Source organism: Xiphophorus hellerii, chromosome 4, assembly GCF_003331165.1.
Source record: "Xiphophorus hellerii strain 12219 chromosome 4, Xiphophorus_hellerii-4.1, whole genome shotgun sequence".
NCBI classification, from domain to species: domain Eukaryota; kingdom Metazoa; phylum Chordata; class Actinopteri; order Cyprinodontiformes; family Poeciliidae; genus Xiphophorus; species Xiphophorus hellerii.
Genome location: NC_045675.1, coordinates 20,708,157 through 20,726,256, shown reverse-complemented (window position 1 = coordinate 20,726,256; position 18,100 = coordinate 20,708,157). Strand labels below are relative to the sequence as shown.

General features: G+C 36.7%; 1 protein-coding gene across 1 annotated transcript in view; it reads right to left on the bottom strand.

Moving 5' to 3' along the window:
* LOC116718960 (ephrin type-A receptor 6-like) overlaps positions 1-18,100 on the bottom strand; it is a 58,778-nt gene that overhangs the window by 18,480 nt on the left and 22,198 nt on the right. Inside the window, exons 3-8 of the mRNA XM_032561271.1 lie at positions 15,324-15,452; positions 14,686-14,835; positions 14,437-14,598; positions 14,098-14,326; positions 6,108-6,263; positions 4,620-4,964 (exon numbers count right to left, since the gene is read on the bottom strand). Coding sequence (XP_032417162.1) covers positions 4,620-4,964; positions 6,108-6,263; positions 14,098-14,326; positions 14,437-14,598; positions 14,686-14,835; positions 15,324-15,452 — 1,171 coding nt within the window. The remainder of the gene's footprint in view (positions 1-4,619; positions 4,965-6,107; positions 6,264-14,097; positions 14,327-14,436; positions 14,599-14,685; positions 14,836-15,323; positions 15,453-18,100) is intronic.

Here is an 18,100-nt window from a genome sequence, read left to right as displayed (position 1 = left end):
GCATATCTGTAGGAGGTAATTGTGTGCAAATGTCATTTTTATGAATCTTGTTTGTTTACTCGTTGTGCATGCATACAGTATGTCTGCTGAAGAAAAGCAGTTTGACAACTTAATCCAGCCTAAACATCCTAATAGGAACATCCCCACAGGCTGCCTGTTCTCCTCTGTGGAGATTACTTTGCATTCTGACATCCTCCCATCAGTCTAGCAGCTTTTGCCAGGGAGACTGGAATGTGGTGACACACATACGGCCGACATCTGCTTTTACAGAAAGATGAATGTTTCGCAGCATATCTACTCTAAAAACAGCTTTGTAAATTATTGTTCTCTATGCATTAGAAGGCAATTAGGTAGAGATACAGTGACAAAATCTGGTATTATGTTAGCACCAGTGGACCCTACATCAGCTTAGTCAAGCAATTTAATTAAAACCTACACGGCTGGATAAATGAAAGTTGGGTAAACATGACAATAAATTATTAGAAAAAATCTTACGATTAGCTTTTCCTATATGAAAACACAATCTAAATATGTCCAGAGGCTTAATTCATGACAGTGAAAAAAAACAAAACAATATTTTTCCAATTGGTCAAATTTCTATTTAAAAATATAATGACTTAATTATTTGCAATGCATCTTACTTGAGTCACGTAACAGCAAAATCCTCCACTTTTCCACTTATGGATATTGCTATGGATTCCTTTAGTGAAATTGCTACAACTTGAACTGATGATGCATGTTTTGGAACAAACAGGTCCAATGGCTTTCTGAGATTGTACTAATAAAGTCCTGAAGGATCGCATTTTCCCTGCCAGTAGGAACTTACTAATGGTATAACAACTGAACGGCACACTGTGCTGCAATGTTACTCGTTCAACAACATGCATTCACTGACAATTGAAACATGGCTTTATTTATTTTATTATTTATTTATTTAGGTTTATTTTCACATTTGCTCAATAAACTATAAGGTGCAGTTACTGGTATTCTGAAGTTTTGGAGGCCAAATTTAAGTTTAAAAAAAAAAACAAATTTTCTCAAACTCTTCTAAAAATTACAGAGGTACTTCTCAGTAGACAACTGGAAGCAATACAAGGAGACTAAAATGGTAATGTGGTTTATGCCAATGTGACATCAAAAAAGCTCAAAGTAAAGTTGAAGTGTTGTCTGTTCTTTTCTTCGTACACACAACTATTTCACAAACTCGTGTTTTATAACCACTGATTTATTGAAATTGGCAGTACTGAACTGAATTAGATTATAACTCGGATTGTTTTGGGTTGTAATATTGAATTAGAATAGACTGGAAAGAAACAGGATTAAATTAAACTGAAAAACTCAGAGTTATTTTTTGCTTGTTTTGGACCCTGTCAGACCTGCATTGTGCAGATGAACGCTCTGATCAAGATCACTATTCCTGAAGAATAATGGAAGATTTCTCTCCCTTAAGAGACAACAGGGATGTCAGTTGTTTGTAGTTTACCTGTCAAAGTTGCCAGAGGACTAAACTAAACTAAATTAAACTTTCAGAAAAAGAAAACAAATCATTTTCACTCTATATAAAGTTAAGTTAATTTTGTATAAATTGGACTTTTCAATGGTTCAATCCATATGCATGGACAATTTTTATTTATTTTTTTTTGTAAAAGACTGTTTTATGTGGAAAGGTGAAAACTTGGCCAGAGGCAATCTGACATTGACATTGTGGCACCAAAGAGTCTGTGAACAAAGAGGGCTGACAAGCAAAACACATCCGTGGGGTCATGAAAAGCTCAAGCCAGCATAGTGAATAAAACTGAAGGAAAAACGAAACGCACTGCCACAAATTGCAATCCAAAGTCACAGCAACAAGCTAAAGCTTGATTTTGAATGCACTAATGATTATTGTAGGTATTTATTACAACATTAACTATAAGATATGACTGATATTGGTGAGTATACTTAGAGTGAAAACTCTGAAGCATTGTAAGAGATATAATTATAGGATCTACATTGAGTTTAAAACATAAAAGCTTTGAATGTTGCACAATATATATATTTATATCTTTAGATATCTATCTATCTATCTATCTATCTATCTATCTATCTATCTATCTATCTATCTATCTATCTATCTATCTATCTATATATATATATATATATATATATATATATATATATACTTGACTCCATCCTCAGAGACCACATGGCTATAGCTGTATAATAAAACCCTGATGAACGGGATCAATGTACAAGAGGTGGATGTTCTTCAGGCATTTATTATTCATAGTAAGCTTCTCACAGAATATGAGAAGAAATTACACTGTGTGAGTCTGAAAAATTATTTTGTCCCACTAGAGGCTCACTGTGGTGTGAGTGTTCCTCATTGGAAAATAACACATTCAGTGGGTCGTTTCTATTGTTGCCTGGAGCTAATAATCACTTCCATCATTAGCGCTTAATAAGTTAGGAGAATCGCATCAAATGTCACAAATTAACGTTTTAAAGAATACAAAATAAAACATTCTCCCGGAAAAAATTAAAACACACATGCCACATTATAAAACGTATGATATTAAAGAGGCATCACTGCTTATTACTGGAAAATATAATAATAATAATAATAATAATAATAATAATAATAATAATAATAATAATAATAATAATAATAATAATAATAATAATATCAGATTGTGTTCCACCACTGGAGACATTTGTCATCCTTATAAGCTGTGTTATTAAAAAACAATAGGCTAAATATGAGGAAATTCATATGATCTGTTACAAGACAGTCATAGTATTTATCACAGATGTACTGTATACATTTTTGGTGCAAATGGAGAACTGATCAGATTGTAATATGCTGCTAGTGGAAAACAAATACACTGGAATAATGTATTAACCTATCCCATTCCACCTTCATTTTGACCTTATTAATCAGCTATTCCTTCAGTATTTCTGCCCTTGAAATTTAAGTTTGAGGTTAGACCTCAGGTGTTTTTATTTTTGCTCATTCAAGTCCAAGACAATGATCCCTTGTGAACCCGTGGCGCAGCAAACTTCAGGTCAGCTGGGTTCTGCTAATTAGAATTAGGTTCAGCTCAGAGAGGCTCTGTCAGCTCTTCGAGGGTCACAAGTATGCGTCACACATTGACTCATTAAGTTGGACTACGAGGCTGGTCAAGTGGGAGAATGGTGCTCAGGAAGCAAAACTGCTAATTTTCTAGTGTATCACTACGAGCTGCAAACTGAACATTATTTAAGTATGAATCATAATGAAGCACATACATTTACATATTAATACGTACAAAGTAATTAAAGGCCAATTCAGTATTGACCCAAAAAAGAAAAGTAAAGTTTAAGTAAATCTAGTGCATGAAATTTAACTTTGTGAAGGCATCTGTATATAAAGTACCTAAAACAAGAAACTGTTTTAAATCAGTTTCAGCAATTAAAATCTGGAAAAATTTTAATTTGTCTTCACATGGCTGGACAGGCAGGATAACCCACTGGGACTATTGCAAGCAAATTAACCAAATACCTCTTCACCGTCTCTCCCTCATTCTTAGTCTGAACTTTACCTTTTGCACATTCATGCTAGGGCACAGGAAGTTCTACTTATACCATTGTTTTAGTAGTAAGAAAATAGTTATGACATTGTGAGCCTAAAAACAAGGATTTTTTAGTGGCACATTTTCCCAGAACTTATGTGATGAGACTGTTGTCTGGAAACTGCCAGTATTTTCAGACGTTGACGTTTCAGAGTCATCTGACCTTGAACCTGGTGTAGTTGTTATGCCAGGACACTAAATGGAGCTGTGATTTTGGCTTGCATAAAAATATGCATGTGCTTTTGACCCTTCACATCCACCTCATTTAGAAAACAGTAACTTGTCTGTCTCTGATGAAACAAATGCTGGACATACATACACAAATAGAAAAATTTGTTCGCACCTAGTTATTATGGTTTAAAGTACGTAATAGACTACCATCCAAAATGTGCTGAAATGTAAAGGTGGAAGACTTTTTAAAAATAAACTGCACAAAACCAAACTGCAGAAAAAAGTCAAAAAGAGGAACTATGATTGAGATCATAACCCGCGATACAAAAGACACAATGTGTAATAATTTTATAAAATAAAATGACTTCCGACTTGTATAGCACTTTTCAGGAACCTCAAAGACCATTTACAAAGAAATCAGTCATTCCCATTCACACACAGATGATGGTAAGCTACTACATAGTAGCCACAATCACTCTGGGGCAGTCCGACAGAAACGAGGCAGCCATGTTGCACCATTGGTTCTTCTGACCAATACCAGCAGCCAAGGCGGTAAATATCTTGTCCCAGGGCACAACAGCAGAGGCAAACAGGGTGGCAATTGAACCAGTGACCCACCAATTGCTGGGCATCCCAGAAGTAAAACCAACTTCAGTTTAAAGATAGTTTCCAATTATTCACACATCTTATAAATAAAGTACATAAGAATAATCACATACAAGAATGCAGCAGTGTGTTTACATCATTCAAATTTAACCCTAACCCTACTCAAAACATGAAGTCTGTAAAATATTCAAAAGCGCTTTGATGAGAGCTTTATTCTCAGAATATGCGATTTTGCGACAACAGCTCACTCACCGACTTGGTGTGTATTGACGGTAACATTTGCCAGTGATCGCGGAGCCACGCCCAGTCCAGAGACGCCATTCACAGCTTCAACGTGGAAGGTATAATTGGTATGCATCGCATAATCCAGTATCGCCACAGAGGTACCGGTTATACCGAGCGGTCGGGGGATAAATCTCAGGTCTGGTTCACATGGCTCACATTGGCTCACACCAACATCACCACCATCACATCGTTGGCACAGAACGTTGTAGGTGATGTCGCTTCTTCCTCCTGTGTTGATTGGAGGCATCCATTGCAAGAAGAGAGCAGTGTCATTGATTAGCGAGATCAGATTTCTTGGAGCTGATGGGGGCCCTGAAGAGAAGCGCAAACAGTAGAACACAGGAATTCATATAAAAATAAAAATAAAACATATTTTTTTAAACAAAAACCTTATCCTAAATTCGCTCCTCATATGACAAGTGGGGGGGCAGTGAGTGTTGTTGAAAACTTAGGCAAATAATGTGCAATGAGAGTGAGTGTGTAGGTTGTTGAGGATAAATATATCTTTGGTCCTGGATAGAAATCAGCCGCTCCTCGTCTTTATTTTAGCTTTCAAAGCTGTCCATGATATCATTTGGCAAAGAAATGTGAAGTTTTGTGAGCATGTCCTTAAATGTCTGTGTGAAGTTGTGTGGGTGGTAGGTTTTCACAGAGTTTTAAATGTTTTGTTCTAGCATCCGACTTGTCAATCTCTCGCACACAAATATCTGAAATTTCCATGCCTGTTATGGAGTACTTTGTTTTTAACTGCTTTTGAAACCAAAAAATACAACTTAGACTGTAATGAAAATCACCGTAAAACCATGTTTAAACTGAGGATCACAAATTATAATGAAATAGGATTTTAAATGAATTAAAACATTGCTCAAAGCTTGGAAACTGCAGCTTCGTCGAAGCGCTGCCTTGGAGTGGTTGCACCGCTCGTTTTGCGCAGCCAAATGGCCGCCACTGGAGATTAAAGGATTTCTCGAACATGGATTAAAGAATCAAGACAACACCCCAGGTATGTTTTTGATGAGAAAAAAACTTTATAACGTCATGTAAAGCTCAAAAAATTTGATTTTACATAATACTGCCCCTTCAATGTCAAGTGAGTATGATAAGAAAGCTTAAAGTGTTTATAAGGACATACATAAATGTGGCTACTGTAGGAAGTAGGATACATTAACATACAAATGACTACAGTAGGGAAATGGATTCCCACAGTCCTGATTATAGCAAAAGTTAATGAGATCATGATGACCACTGATAACAGAAAATTAAAAAAATATTGAAAATGCAATAAAATATATCATAGTTCATAAAATGTAAACTTGAGATATCCAAGGGAAAATTCAACCTTCTGGATTCATACTGTGGATGCTATCTTTACCCGTCTGTGGGATTCTCTGTTTCCTTCTAAAAACTAAAATGGCTGCAACTTGAAATGTTTCCTTCATTTATAGTTCTACTTACTGGTACAGGCCATTGATGAAGGATCTTTGATACCTCTGTAGAAGCCTTTATCGCAGTGACAGATTGTGGCAGCCTGGTCATGGCTGGAGCTGTGCTGAGGGCATTTGGAGCATTTAGTGTTCCCAGCAAACGCCTTGAAGTAGCCAGGTTTACAAGCTGGAGAGCAGAAAAAGACAAAACAAAACGGTTGGGAAAATTTAGCATCCAAAGGTAAAGTACCGTGGTTGAAGAGCACCTACTTATTTGCTCACCAAGACGATGGCACAAAGCTGTACAAGCGCAGCTCCAAAAAATTTGATCTTTTTTTTAAAGCTTCAGCACTTTTTGTCACTCATTTCAGAACGTGAAACTCATGGCTCATTTTCATCACATTCGGATTTTTGAAGCTGTGCTTGTAAGGTTCTGTTCAAAATTCAATTCACAGTTCACTAACATGTTTTGAAGTGAAAAGAAAACAAAGACACTATGAGATTGTTAAGACACCTACAACCTCTGGATTTCCTACTCATCTCCAGGGAAGCTCATTCTAGCTGCATGTACCAACGATTTCATTCAGCTCATATTTCCCTATTATCAGCCCGTGGCACTGCTTAGGTGTAATGAAAGTGCAGGCTTCTTATCATATTTCTTTATCAACACTCTTTCGAATCAAGAGCTTTGTATTTTGACTCTCTTTCTTTACCGCTACACACTGAATTGATGTACTGAATTGATGAAACCCCGTGAACTGTGTGAAAAAAATACAATAACAATGATGACAAATGGCAGATCAAAAGCCACAGACCAAGTTTGAATAGTAATAATGATGGCTGTGAGGAGCTCATTTATTTTCATTAAATTGGATTACAAGATTTTTCACACTGAGAATACCTTGAAAACAGACAAAGCAAGTCCATTTATAACTGAGTGCTATTAAAATACTAAAACGAATAAAAATAATTACAGCTGAACTTCATAATGTTCAGCTATTATGAACATAGTAATAGCTGTGTTACTATGCTGTGTGAGAATGGCCAAGGTATTCTCAAATTTTCATCCTTACACAGCTTGGTTGTTGAATTTCCAAATTAAAATTCTACCTTCCCATTTCTATTTTTCTATCAATATTTCCTATATTTGCAATATTTCATATGTAGCTATTCCGTTTTCACCTTTTCTTGTTTGTCATCTTTCTTCCAATACATTTCCTCTTCCATTTGCCTCCCTGCTTTACTCTCTGTTGCCTTTTTTTCAAAACTTATCAGAAGATGGAAATAGCCATTACACATTTACTCCTATCTTACCTAACTTCCTTGAATGAAAAGTAAAGCAATAACAGTGGTTATTTAATTTCTAGGAATTTATTTTTCAGGACGATTTGCATGGGAAAACATTGTATGCTCCTGGGAAGGATAACAATTACAAAATTAGCGAGTACATATGCCTGCTACTGGACAGGAAATGAAATGATAGAGCAAAAAAATTAACACCCAGAAAACAGGGTGTGGGTCACATGAATTGTTTTCTCTCACTCTGCCTCACATATATTCATTAATCATGACACATCTTGTATGTTATGCAAGAAACTTCTAATTAAAATTTACATGTTAAATTAAAGCTAAATAAAATACAACAAAATACAGGCAATTAATAAGATTTCAGGTTAGAAAATAACTGATGTGTGCAATATCTACACCCAGCTTTATTCAGAAGTAGACATACAATCAGCATGAACTTGAAAATTACTTTGTGCACAGTCTAAACCTAGACAGTGGTGCTCCAGCAGCTTTTTGCTCATGGCAGCTTTGACATTTGGTGATTCTTCCTAAGTTCTTCCTGGATGTCCTAATTTATTTCCTTTAATCAGAGAGGAGTAGGCTTAGTCTTTTCTTAGACATGTAGAACCTTTTGAACAATGATTGAGAAATTACCCCAAAAAGATTTATCATTTGTGTAAATCTACACTTTCCTTGTCTTTCTGAAGTAAGCAAGGTCTGTGTAGTAAACCGTTTTGTAGCTGGTTGAATAAACAACAGAGAACTCTAAATGTAACGGAAGAGTGATATGGGACCTTAGGCAAATCTTGCATTATGATTTTCATGACTGGTGAGGCACAGATTGCCTCAGAATCAAATGTACAAATCTAAAATCCAAAATCTTAAATGTGTTGCATTTTACAATGTCAACTTGTGGAAAATGACACAAAACATCTGCCTTAGGTTTAAATCTCAAGGTGCAATTTAATAAAACCAGATTCAAAAATTGGAAAACAACTAAGTGACATAGTAACAAGCTTTATACGGGAGGTATGGCTCCTGGATTTAGCCAATCTCCTTTTACCTTCCATAAGTTAACAAACAGCACTAAAATATCTCCAGCTGTCCCCCCTCCCCTGATATGAAGTAGGTAGCTATTATAATGGAAATTACAGTAAAATCCACCCTGAGTAATTAGTACTGAAACTTTGAATCACTGTAGATTTTATATTTTTGGGCGTAATCCTAACATACACATTCATCCAGAAGATCAAATCTATGGTTTAAAAACATCCATTGATTTATTTTCTACAGCTGCTTCATGTACAGGGTCACAGGAACAGAAATTTATCCTTGTTCCCTTGGGGGACAGTCCACACAGTGTGCCTTCAGCTGATCTAAGCACTAACCATCTCTGTGAAAAAAAAAAAACAAAGCACCCCATAGCAAGCCGATGAACACCACCTCTGGATAAAACAAGAAAAGCACAAATGAACAAACGAAGGGTCTGGAATCAGACCAACACTTAAGCATAAAGAAGGAAGAAGCAGTTTTCACAGTCAAGCACCATCAGTAGCTTGTTTATTGCAGAACTTTGAGTACACATATACAAAGAACGAAACTTTTTTTAAAAATACTTCTTTCATCCATCTATTGAGACTTGCATATGTTAGTTATTTAACTAAAAATGGAAAAGAAGCTACAAAAATATTTTAAAAGAGTTCAAGTAAGGTATCATTGTTTGGGCTCAGTTAGTTTTAAAAGCTAGACAAATTCTTACCTCCAGAATCAATAACTTCTAAACAAACCATTATAAAATCACAGGCTTTACCTCCTCAAAGTAGTACAATAATACAAACTAACGTTAATCAAAATAAATTATATTTTGGCTGAATGAGTTCTCTGAAACATGATGCAGACCAAAGTACCAGGAACTCAAACTCCTCGGAGGTATGGACTGGAAAACTCAGGTTGTGCAAACTATTCTCCACACTCGGGGGGAAAAAGCAACGCACAGAATCAGGCTCCACTGTCACAAAGAAAGCATCAAGGTATCTGACTGAAGAGGCAGAATATTTGGACCACTGTGACTCATTTTGATCAACATGTCTGTACTCACAGTGTACTGTGTAATGAATTGTGTTTATAAATTCACAAGATGTATGAGAGAAACTGTAAGAAATCAGCATTTTTAGCTGAACGTTTAGCCAAAAGACATACAAGAAACATAATTGCAAATATTGAAAATTATTTTTAATACAGTTGATAAGACATGTACTTCTTTATACATCTAACAAATATTGGCATGAAACAAAAGAAACCACTGCTGATTAAACGGGCTGAAAAAACAAAGAGGACTATTTTTCTGACACCACACATGATTTTAAAAATCACGTATCTTGTTTAGGGCTTTCTTGCATGCCTAGCCATATTCATATTTTTTTATAGAACTTGTCAGTCAGTAAAGATGATTGAAACTCTGCCAGAAAATGTTGCCAAGAAGGTGTCTCCACAGAATTAATTTCTCATCAACAAATGTTAACAAAACACTGGGAAACATTCCATGAAACACTCAGACACATCCCCAGATGTTGGTGTTCATTCTGATTCTGTTGCAAATAAAAGTCTAGATGAAGTAAAAGCCATATAAGCTCTGCTCTACATCCACATCTTGTAACAATAAATGTTGGTAAATTAATTTTGAATTTATGCTAAAGCTTGTGGAATCTCATTTGCTCCAGATCTGCTGACCTCAAGCTTCTTTTTTCTGCACATGATGAAATCAACAACTAATTTCCTCTGGTGTTTAATTTTAAAACACATTCCAGGATGCAAAGAAAACTTCATTTTCCTCCACAAATTCTTTCCTTTTCAATGAGGAATCCACATAAATAAAATTAGGAAGGATTACACAGTCATCAAGCTCATCTTTTGACTACAGCTTGAGTATTTCTACTAAAACTTCAGTTTCAGCAGGTCGCCCTGCAAAGAAGTGGTCCATCAAAGAACATCAGTTGTGTATTTATCAAGAATGCATTGTAGGTAATTTTGAGTTTACTGTCCAAGGTTATAAGCTGTCTCTTTGCTTTACGTTGTCAGAAACAGATGGTGCCAGAGAGTATGTTTACCCTGCCTGGTCTCTCAGCTTTGATATGCAGATGGGAAGTTCACACAGAATGAGATATGTTCTAGGTTGCCTGCCTGTGCTGAGTTACAGGCCCGAGTAAACAATCCTTAATGGACCTAAGAGGGGCACAGCAGCTCAAACATAACCAAGACCTTATCGATTCCCTCATTTCCTATTCCATTTTACCTTAAATTTAAGATCAGAAGGCAGCATTGTATGCCTTCTATGTATTCAATTTCAGGCCAAAATATACACATTTTATTGTGTCACCCTCAAATCAAATACCATTAAATGAACATTAACAGGATATCTATCAGGCACATGTATGAATTACAATCAAGATACAGTAGCTCAGAACTGCTACGTTTAATCCCAAAACATCAGAACGTCTCTGCTTGGTCTGGTCTCATAAGCCACTGGTGGGTTTTTGATTTTTTGCAGAGTATCTGCGCTGATTCAAATGGAATTTGAAAAGACATCTCTATTAGCTTCCCCCCGCATTTCGCTGCATCCTTTTGAATGTATTTCGCTGCATCCTTTTGAATGTGGTGCTGTGACGAAAGGATGTGGAACAAATAGAATCAGCTCTATGATGTTGCCTTATCTAGGTCATGATATAACCAGCCTATCTCTGAGTAATCCTCTTGTGACTGACACTGAAGGAAAGCAATAGAATAATAAAGTGCATGATTGAGATGTCAGAACAGTCTGGTAGAATGCTGTTGGGGTGGAAAGCCAAGTTTGATAAGCCCCAACGCCTTTGTTTAGGCAGCTGGGAGGGAAAGATGGACATGTTAGTGCCGAGTTCTGCTTATATTTGAGAGCGTTGGGGTTTTCCCTATTCTCTCTCTGACTCTCTCATCCTCTCGCTCCCTCTCTCCCTCTTTTGCTTTTTTCCCCATGCTGCCTCTCAGACAGCTTTGATCACAGCACCCTTTGAAGCAGTGTTCCAAAATGAAAACGAGGAGAAAGCAGAAGTCATCGAAAGTTCACGCCTAAACTTCCTGCAACTACTGTTGAAGTGCATATCTTTATAACAGCATAAGCCCTGACAGGAATATAGAAATTATTCATCCAAAGAAGAAAAAAAAAAAGATTGGACATAAACCGTTAAGGCAGTAAATAATTGATCATAGGGCCATGCTGTGTTGGTGTTGTTACTACACACCGGTCCTTTTGACTAATTACAGTGAGTTGGAGGATGCTGTTTGCAAATTCCACAACAGATTTTTTTAAATATATTGGTTATTGAATACTTTAATAAATATTGTTCAGACAAATAACTGAGAATTCAGTAAAAAAAACCTCTGATTGTGACCCTAGTGTAGTGAAATATGAGAACTAAGATTCGTTAGGAAAAATGTGTTTCCTTTGAGCGTATTTCTGAGGTTTTTCAGCAAAATGAACAATGATCTAAAATGGTCCTTTACTCAGGTGTTGAAAATCTTTTGAGGCTTATATCTTATCTTTTAATCTTTTAATTTATTTAACTAACATTTTTCTTATTGGAAGTAATGTTAACATTTTGAATTCTGTGCTGAATCTGTGGAGGAGGTAAACAAGGTGACATGGTAATGGCAGGGACTTACAGCTCACAATCAAAGACAAATTGTAAATCACTGATTCTTGTGATAGGTATAAATAATGTTTACACATTTTTATGAAGATGTGAACAAATACACATTTTTATTTTTCAAAAGTGACACCTCTTTTTCATGCTCTATCACATTTTGAGAGGCTGCTGTCTTGTTTTGAACCAGAAACAAGACTCTTGGAGCATTTTTAAATAAAGGAGTTTCTTCTCTCTTTGCTTCTATATCTGACCACGCCTCCACGGCCAATCAGTGAACAGCAGTAAGTTTACGTGACAATAAAGTACATACTCATCTCCGGCAGGCCCCTCTCCAGAGCAGAGAGTGTAAAAGGAAAACGCTCGCTAAGCAGGTCGGGTAGAATGGAGCCAGGTAGAGCAGAGGCTGTGGAAAAGGATCATCAAGATGTCTCTCTGCTTCAGCACATCTGGCTCCAATATTGGCTCATTAGCAGAGCTCTGTAGAGCTAAACTACATGCTAGTGAGGCACTTCAGCCATTTAATGCAAGTATGTAGAAGGGAAACATCTGAAAGTTGTTGGAATGACACCAGCAGTTTAATTTATTAAACTTAAATCAACCAACTATGGTTTTAATGAAAACTGACCATTTGTTTTGCTGTTACATCCATCTGGGGCAAAAAAGTAAATAATTTTTGGAAAGTACAGTTTATCACTATAAACATAAGTCAGCTTTGCAGTGTATACTGACAACACTTCAGCAATTGCCTGAGGTATCTGTCACATTGTTTTCACAGTGCTAAGTGGGTCACAACTGCACAATTTACGGGCATATAGCTGCTAAGGCAGCCTAGGGTGTTGCAACTACTGAACTATCAGGAGAAGCCACCACTGTCAGCAAAAGAGTGAACAGGGAGAGCATAGATTTGGGACGTATACAGGAGACTTCATGAGACGGCTGCTTCTAAGCCTCCGTCTCACTGGTAATCTCTCCTGACAGACTTCAGCATTGTTTAACTTGGTATGATTGAGTGTGAAAGTGAGTGAAAAAATAAATAAAAAGCAGATAAAAGAGACGAAGATAAGAAGAAAAATTACACCCGAGGAGCAAATAAAGAAGATATTACAGACTGTCCTACATATCAGCTACTAATGAGTGTTTGAGCTGCAAGACCCTGAGCAACTACATCTCCACAGGGGTACAACATGAATTTCACCCCAGCCAGCCGAGACTGCTGTAAGTCTGCAGAAATGCAGTAAGAAACAGGGAGGGCACTGTAATTGTAATCACGCAGTGTGGCTCAATTTAGCTACTGCCTTAATTACAAGAGTCAGGCAGGGATGAAAGAGGGGGATGGGGGAGTTTTAGAAAAGACTAGGTGCAAGCTAAATTATCTGTGAAACTAACAAATGAAGGCAATTAGCCAGCTAGCTCCCAGTCTGGCTGCACAGTCGAAATGAAAAACCAGGCCAAAAGACTATCTGGAACAAGCAAATGGTTTCTTTAACTTTTCATTAATGTGTTCAGTTCATAATGCGCTACTTTCAGGTGATGCTGAGAGTACTCATTAGAGAACAAGCACCCTAAAAAGCCATTTGCTGAAACGTTGTGGCGTTCATCACCGCTTTTTACATGTGGACGTCTGTGTGTACATTGAATTCTAACTGATTCCTGCTAAAGTAATGGTGTGTGTGTTGTAGTGTTTATCTCCTGAAGGAAAAGTGTGAGAGTTTGACTCATCAAGGAGCAACTGAAGGACAATTATAACAAAAGGGGAAAATGGAGAGTAAACAAAGTGGACAAGAAAGGAGGGAAGATGATGAAAAATGAAATGAACAGAAATTTGGATTGAAAGGAACACACAAGGAAGGGTGCCTAATCTCAGATGAGAGGGGAGACTATGAGCTCCCACTTCTCCTAATTTCCAAAAGGGCTCTGAAGACCTGATAGTGTGACGTAAGGCTTTCCTTTCTCATTAGTTTCCTTCTGTTTACAGTTTTGCATACTGTTTAAAAATTGAACTGCTCTAAAATGATCACAAACGCTTTCAGAAGAGCGCAAAATGCAACTCCTTACCTCGGCAGTGGTCGTCCACCTCCTCGTGGCCAATGCTACAGATGCAGCGACCCAATGGGACAAGCCAGTCTCCGTCAGCGCCACAGTAAAGTTTGGGCGTGTCCCTTTCCTCTGCGTTCTCCACACAAGTCCCTCTCACTTCCACTAGAGAAGATGAGTCCATGTGTGGCACGGTGTCAGGAAATGCTGCCAGGTTTCTTAAAGTCGATGGGCAGCGTTTGTAGAACACCTTAAGCAAAACAGCACAAATTGAGTTTTTGAGAGGGATTTGACAATCATTGGAAAATTTGATGAGAGTCACTTATGCAAATAAATGTCACACAGTCCAGTTCAACAGACCTTGACAGAGACAAGGGCAATACAAGCCCCTACGTCTTGAAATGCCAAGTAGAAGCCCTTCTTTGTCACGGGCCCCACCTCCCTGACCTCTGTATTGAGACGAAGTACACGATCTCCAAGATCTGTCTGTGTGAAGCTTTCATCTGCTGCAATAGTGTCCACCTTAAACCCAACAACAAATACTTTGTGCTTGGTTTTCAGATATGACAGCAGTGTACCTTAGAAATATAACATCGTTGATCAGCTAACCTTGGCATAGTCAGTAGGGCGAAACCGCGTTCCTCCAGGAAGCGGTTCATCCGTCTGCAGATAAAAGAGGTTGAAGGTTTCCTTACACGTGCCAGACACCCAGGGAATGGAGTTACAGTCTCTTAGTGTGAAACGTAGCTCTACATATACCTGAGTAGAAACGTTTTCAGAAACAGAAAAAAAAAATAATAATTTGTGAGCATCTTTTTCATCATTTTAGTTTGGGTAAACATGTCTGCTTTGGCTCAAGAACAGATTTGGCTTCCTGTAATTCTACTATTTAATTGGCTGCATTTAGAATGTTGGCATAAACTGTGCAATAATTAACTGTGCGCAAACATCTCGGGAGACAATTATTTAATTTTATAAATGTGCAAAACAAATAGGAAGCACTCGAAAGTCTACAATAATATCCTTGCTCCTACTTATTTTGATGCAGCATTCTTTCAAGAGCAACATTTTCTTATTCTAAAATTTGCCCATCATTTTTCTTGTACGACATGTCAAAAAGTAAATTCCCTCCGGGGATTAAGACATGTCCTCAGTCTAAGCTGTGACAAGCAAAACCCTGCACTTGCATAACTTGATTCCAAATGGATTTCACAAGAAAATGTCTAGTGTAGCAATATGGTCCAGACCCGCTGAGCAGCTTGTCGCTGGATCCATCCGGATCGCAACCAGTTGTTCTGGTTTGGCTCCATCACATGGCAAACCTGAAAGGTGTGAATGGGTCTGTTCTGTTCATCCATTTCTGTGATGGCATCCCACTGCAGACAAGCATCAGACAAAACAGACACATATAAGTAGTTAATGCAATGTTCAACTTGTGAGTCTTCTTAAATGTCCAACATAACTTTTATATGTACATATACTGTATATATATACAGAAAATCATGACAATTGAGAGAGCATGAATCAGTTTTGCTAAAGTTTTCAATTAAACATCAAACATTCAAACTCATTTGTTTTCTCCTCTTTAACAATCAGAGCTCGAAAAGCCCTGAAACATCGGCAAGACTCATCCATTAGTAATACAGCAGCTGATATTGTGCCACTTGTACAGAACATTATTGCTCAAGAACATTCGCTTTTTGTACCCAAGACTTTTGAGCAATAATGTCCAGCTGTATGAAGATGTTTTTGTTTCTATTTGCGGAGAGAGAATGGCAATATTAAACATCACAATGACAGTTTTCATGCAACTTTAAGTTTCTGGAATTTAATTTTAAACACATTTTAAGGGGAATTATATTTTAATTTCAAGCTAAAAATCTTTGTGTATGCAACTTAAACTCTTTATTATTCGTCTTTACTTTCATAGCCTACAGAGTGAAGTCTACACTGCAACATTTTTCTCAGGGCATTTTCAGTAGGTGTTCTTCCACAGATCATCAAGCATGGTTAATTAGATTAATTGGTGACTCAAATTAACCTGTGGAGGGAAGAGGGGTTTCTGTGTTGGACATGTTATAAACTCATGATCTGTTTGAGGAAGCTCACCCATCCACTATCCCAACCCTGAAGTCGTGAAACATTTTATTTATCGTACCTTTAAGTCTTTGAGAAAAAGAATCAGCGTGATGAGATAGGGAAAGTAACCACCACCTGACAGTTTGTTCCTGCTACACCAACACACACCTTCTATCTGGGGGTGTTTATGAACAGCAACACACAGACTTTAAAGATGTAACAACACCTGGTGTCCCACAAAATCATATTCACTTCCATGCTTTGAACAACATAGCAACATAACACACATATACATACATATGCAGAATAAATTTACATAAATAAAATTGTAAAATGTGGTTTTGTTAGTACAACTTAAGGTATTTTAAATAAAAGCTGGGGAAATGTTTCTCCAAGATGGTTTTATTCATGTTGTCAGATGGGCTTTAGGATTCCATTACAAGCTTACAAAATATGGGAGAATTTGATCAGTTCCTCAATTTCTCACTTATACCATTCACAGTCTGCAATCCAGAAGATATAAATAAGTTAGTTTTTCCTCTGAATGATTAAACCTTATTTCATCAAAATGAAAATTACAATGATCAAATCTTATACTGTGTTGTCATGGATGACAAGGATGCATTCACAATATATTCAATAAAAAAGAAATACCAGAATTTATGGGTATTTGTGCCCAGCAAATTTCCCTAATCTATTAAAGCCTATTAAAAAAAAACATCTACATATTTTTATGTAATAAAATTTCCTGTAAATTTCAGTGATCAGGCATTAAGCCAATCATGGATGTAGAAGGAGAGAAAATTATTAAAAATACAGTAAGCCATAAAAGATACATTCAGAGTACCTCAGGTAAATTTTAAAATACAGTATGACTAATATCAGTTTATCATAGCCTCAAAATAAATTAAAAGACAATATTTAAAGCTGAGCAAGGAAACTCTGGGAATCAAACAGGAAATTAGACAACTGAGGTAGAGTGTTCTCAATTATAAATTATTGAATAACACTTTAACCTTGACTGGAGTGCGCCAAAAGCAATTAATCTTATATTAATTAAGCTATGTAAATTATCTCTATGTGACACCCCCAGGCCAAATGATTAATCAATCATACTCATTTTCTCTTTCACTTGGTCCTCTGGTCATCTAACAATGCTGTTCCTGTCCCTTAATAATGTTTAGTAAACTTGTTAGACTGTAATTATGTGCAGTTCTTTGTGGTGTTAACTTAAAAATAAGAGTATGTTTGGTTTTGCAGTGTTCATGCTTCACAATATTTTCTGCATGAATACACCCTTTATATACAATTCATTAATTCAAACCATTAAAAATGCATCAAATGTGTTTAACTCAACTGTTTTTCCCCTCACTAAATAATCTGATGCCTGCAGGGATGTAAGCTGTTTTAGAAGGAATCTGGTCTTTATGCCAGTTCACCATTTCATACTTTTGCAATTTTGTCATTTTGCTCTGTAAAATGGTTTGTTTACGTTTTCAAAAAACATTCATGTTCTCAGGGACAAATGTGGAACACTACAATGCAAAATATGGAGACAAACTGATTTGGACCTGTTATGGTTACATTTATTTTCAGCAGTGTCTTAAACAAAAGTTACTGGAAAACTCAAGTTACCGCTTGTATTTCAGAAATGCAAACTCTAAAACAAAAACATATATATATTGGCAGCTTAAATACAAAAGATCTTAATAAGGTTTAGGAAATAATCAAAATATACAATATACAAAAAATACATAAGCAGTTTGTAATAACTAACTGGAGCATTCTTTGTCATTTTCTGTATTACCACTGTTGAATGAAAATAAAGTCACCAGAAGGTCAAAAATACCAAACTTTTTTAACACGTGTCTTTGGGAAGTGGAGTGACAGCAACCAAAAGGGAATTGCATGAAACTCGGGTTAAAACTGGGTGATTTGTCCTGAT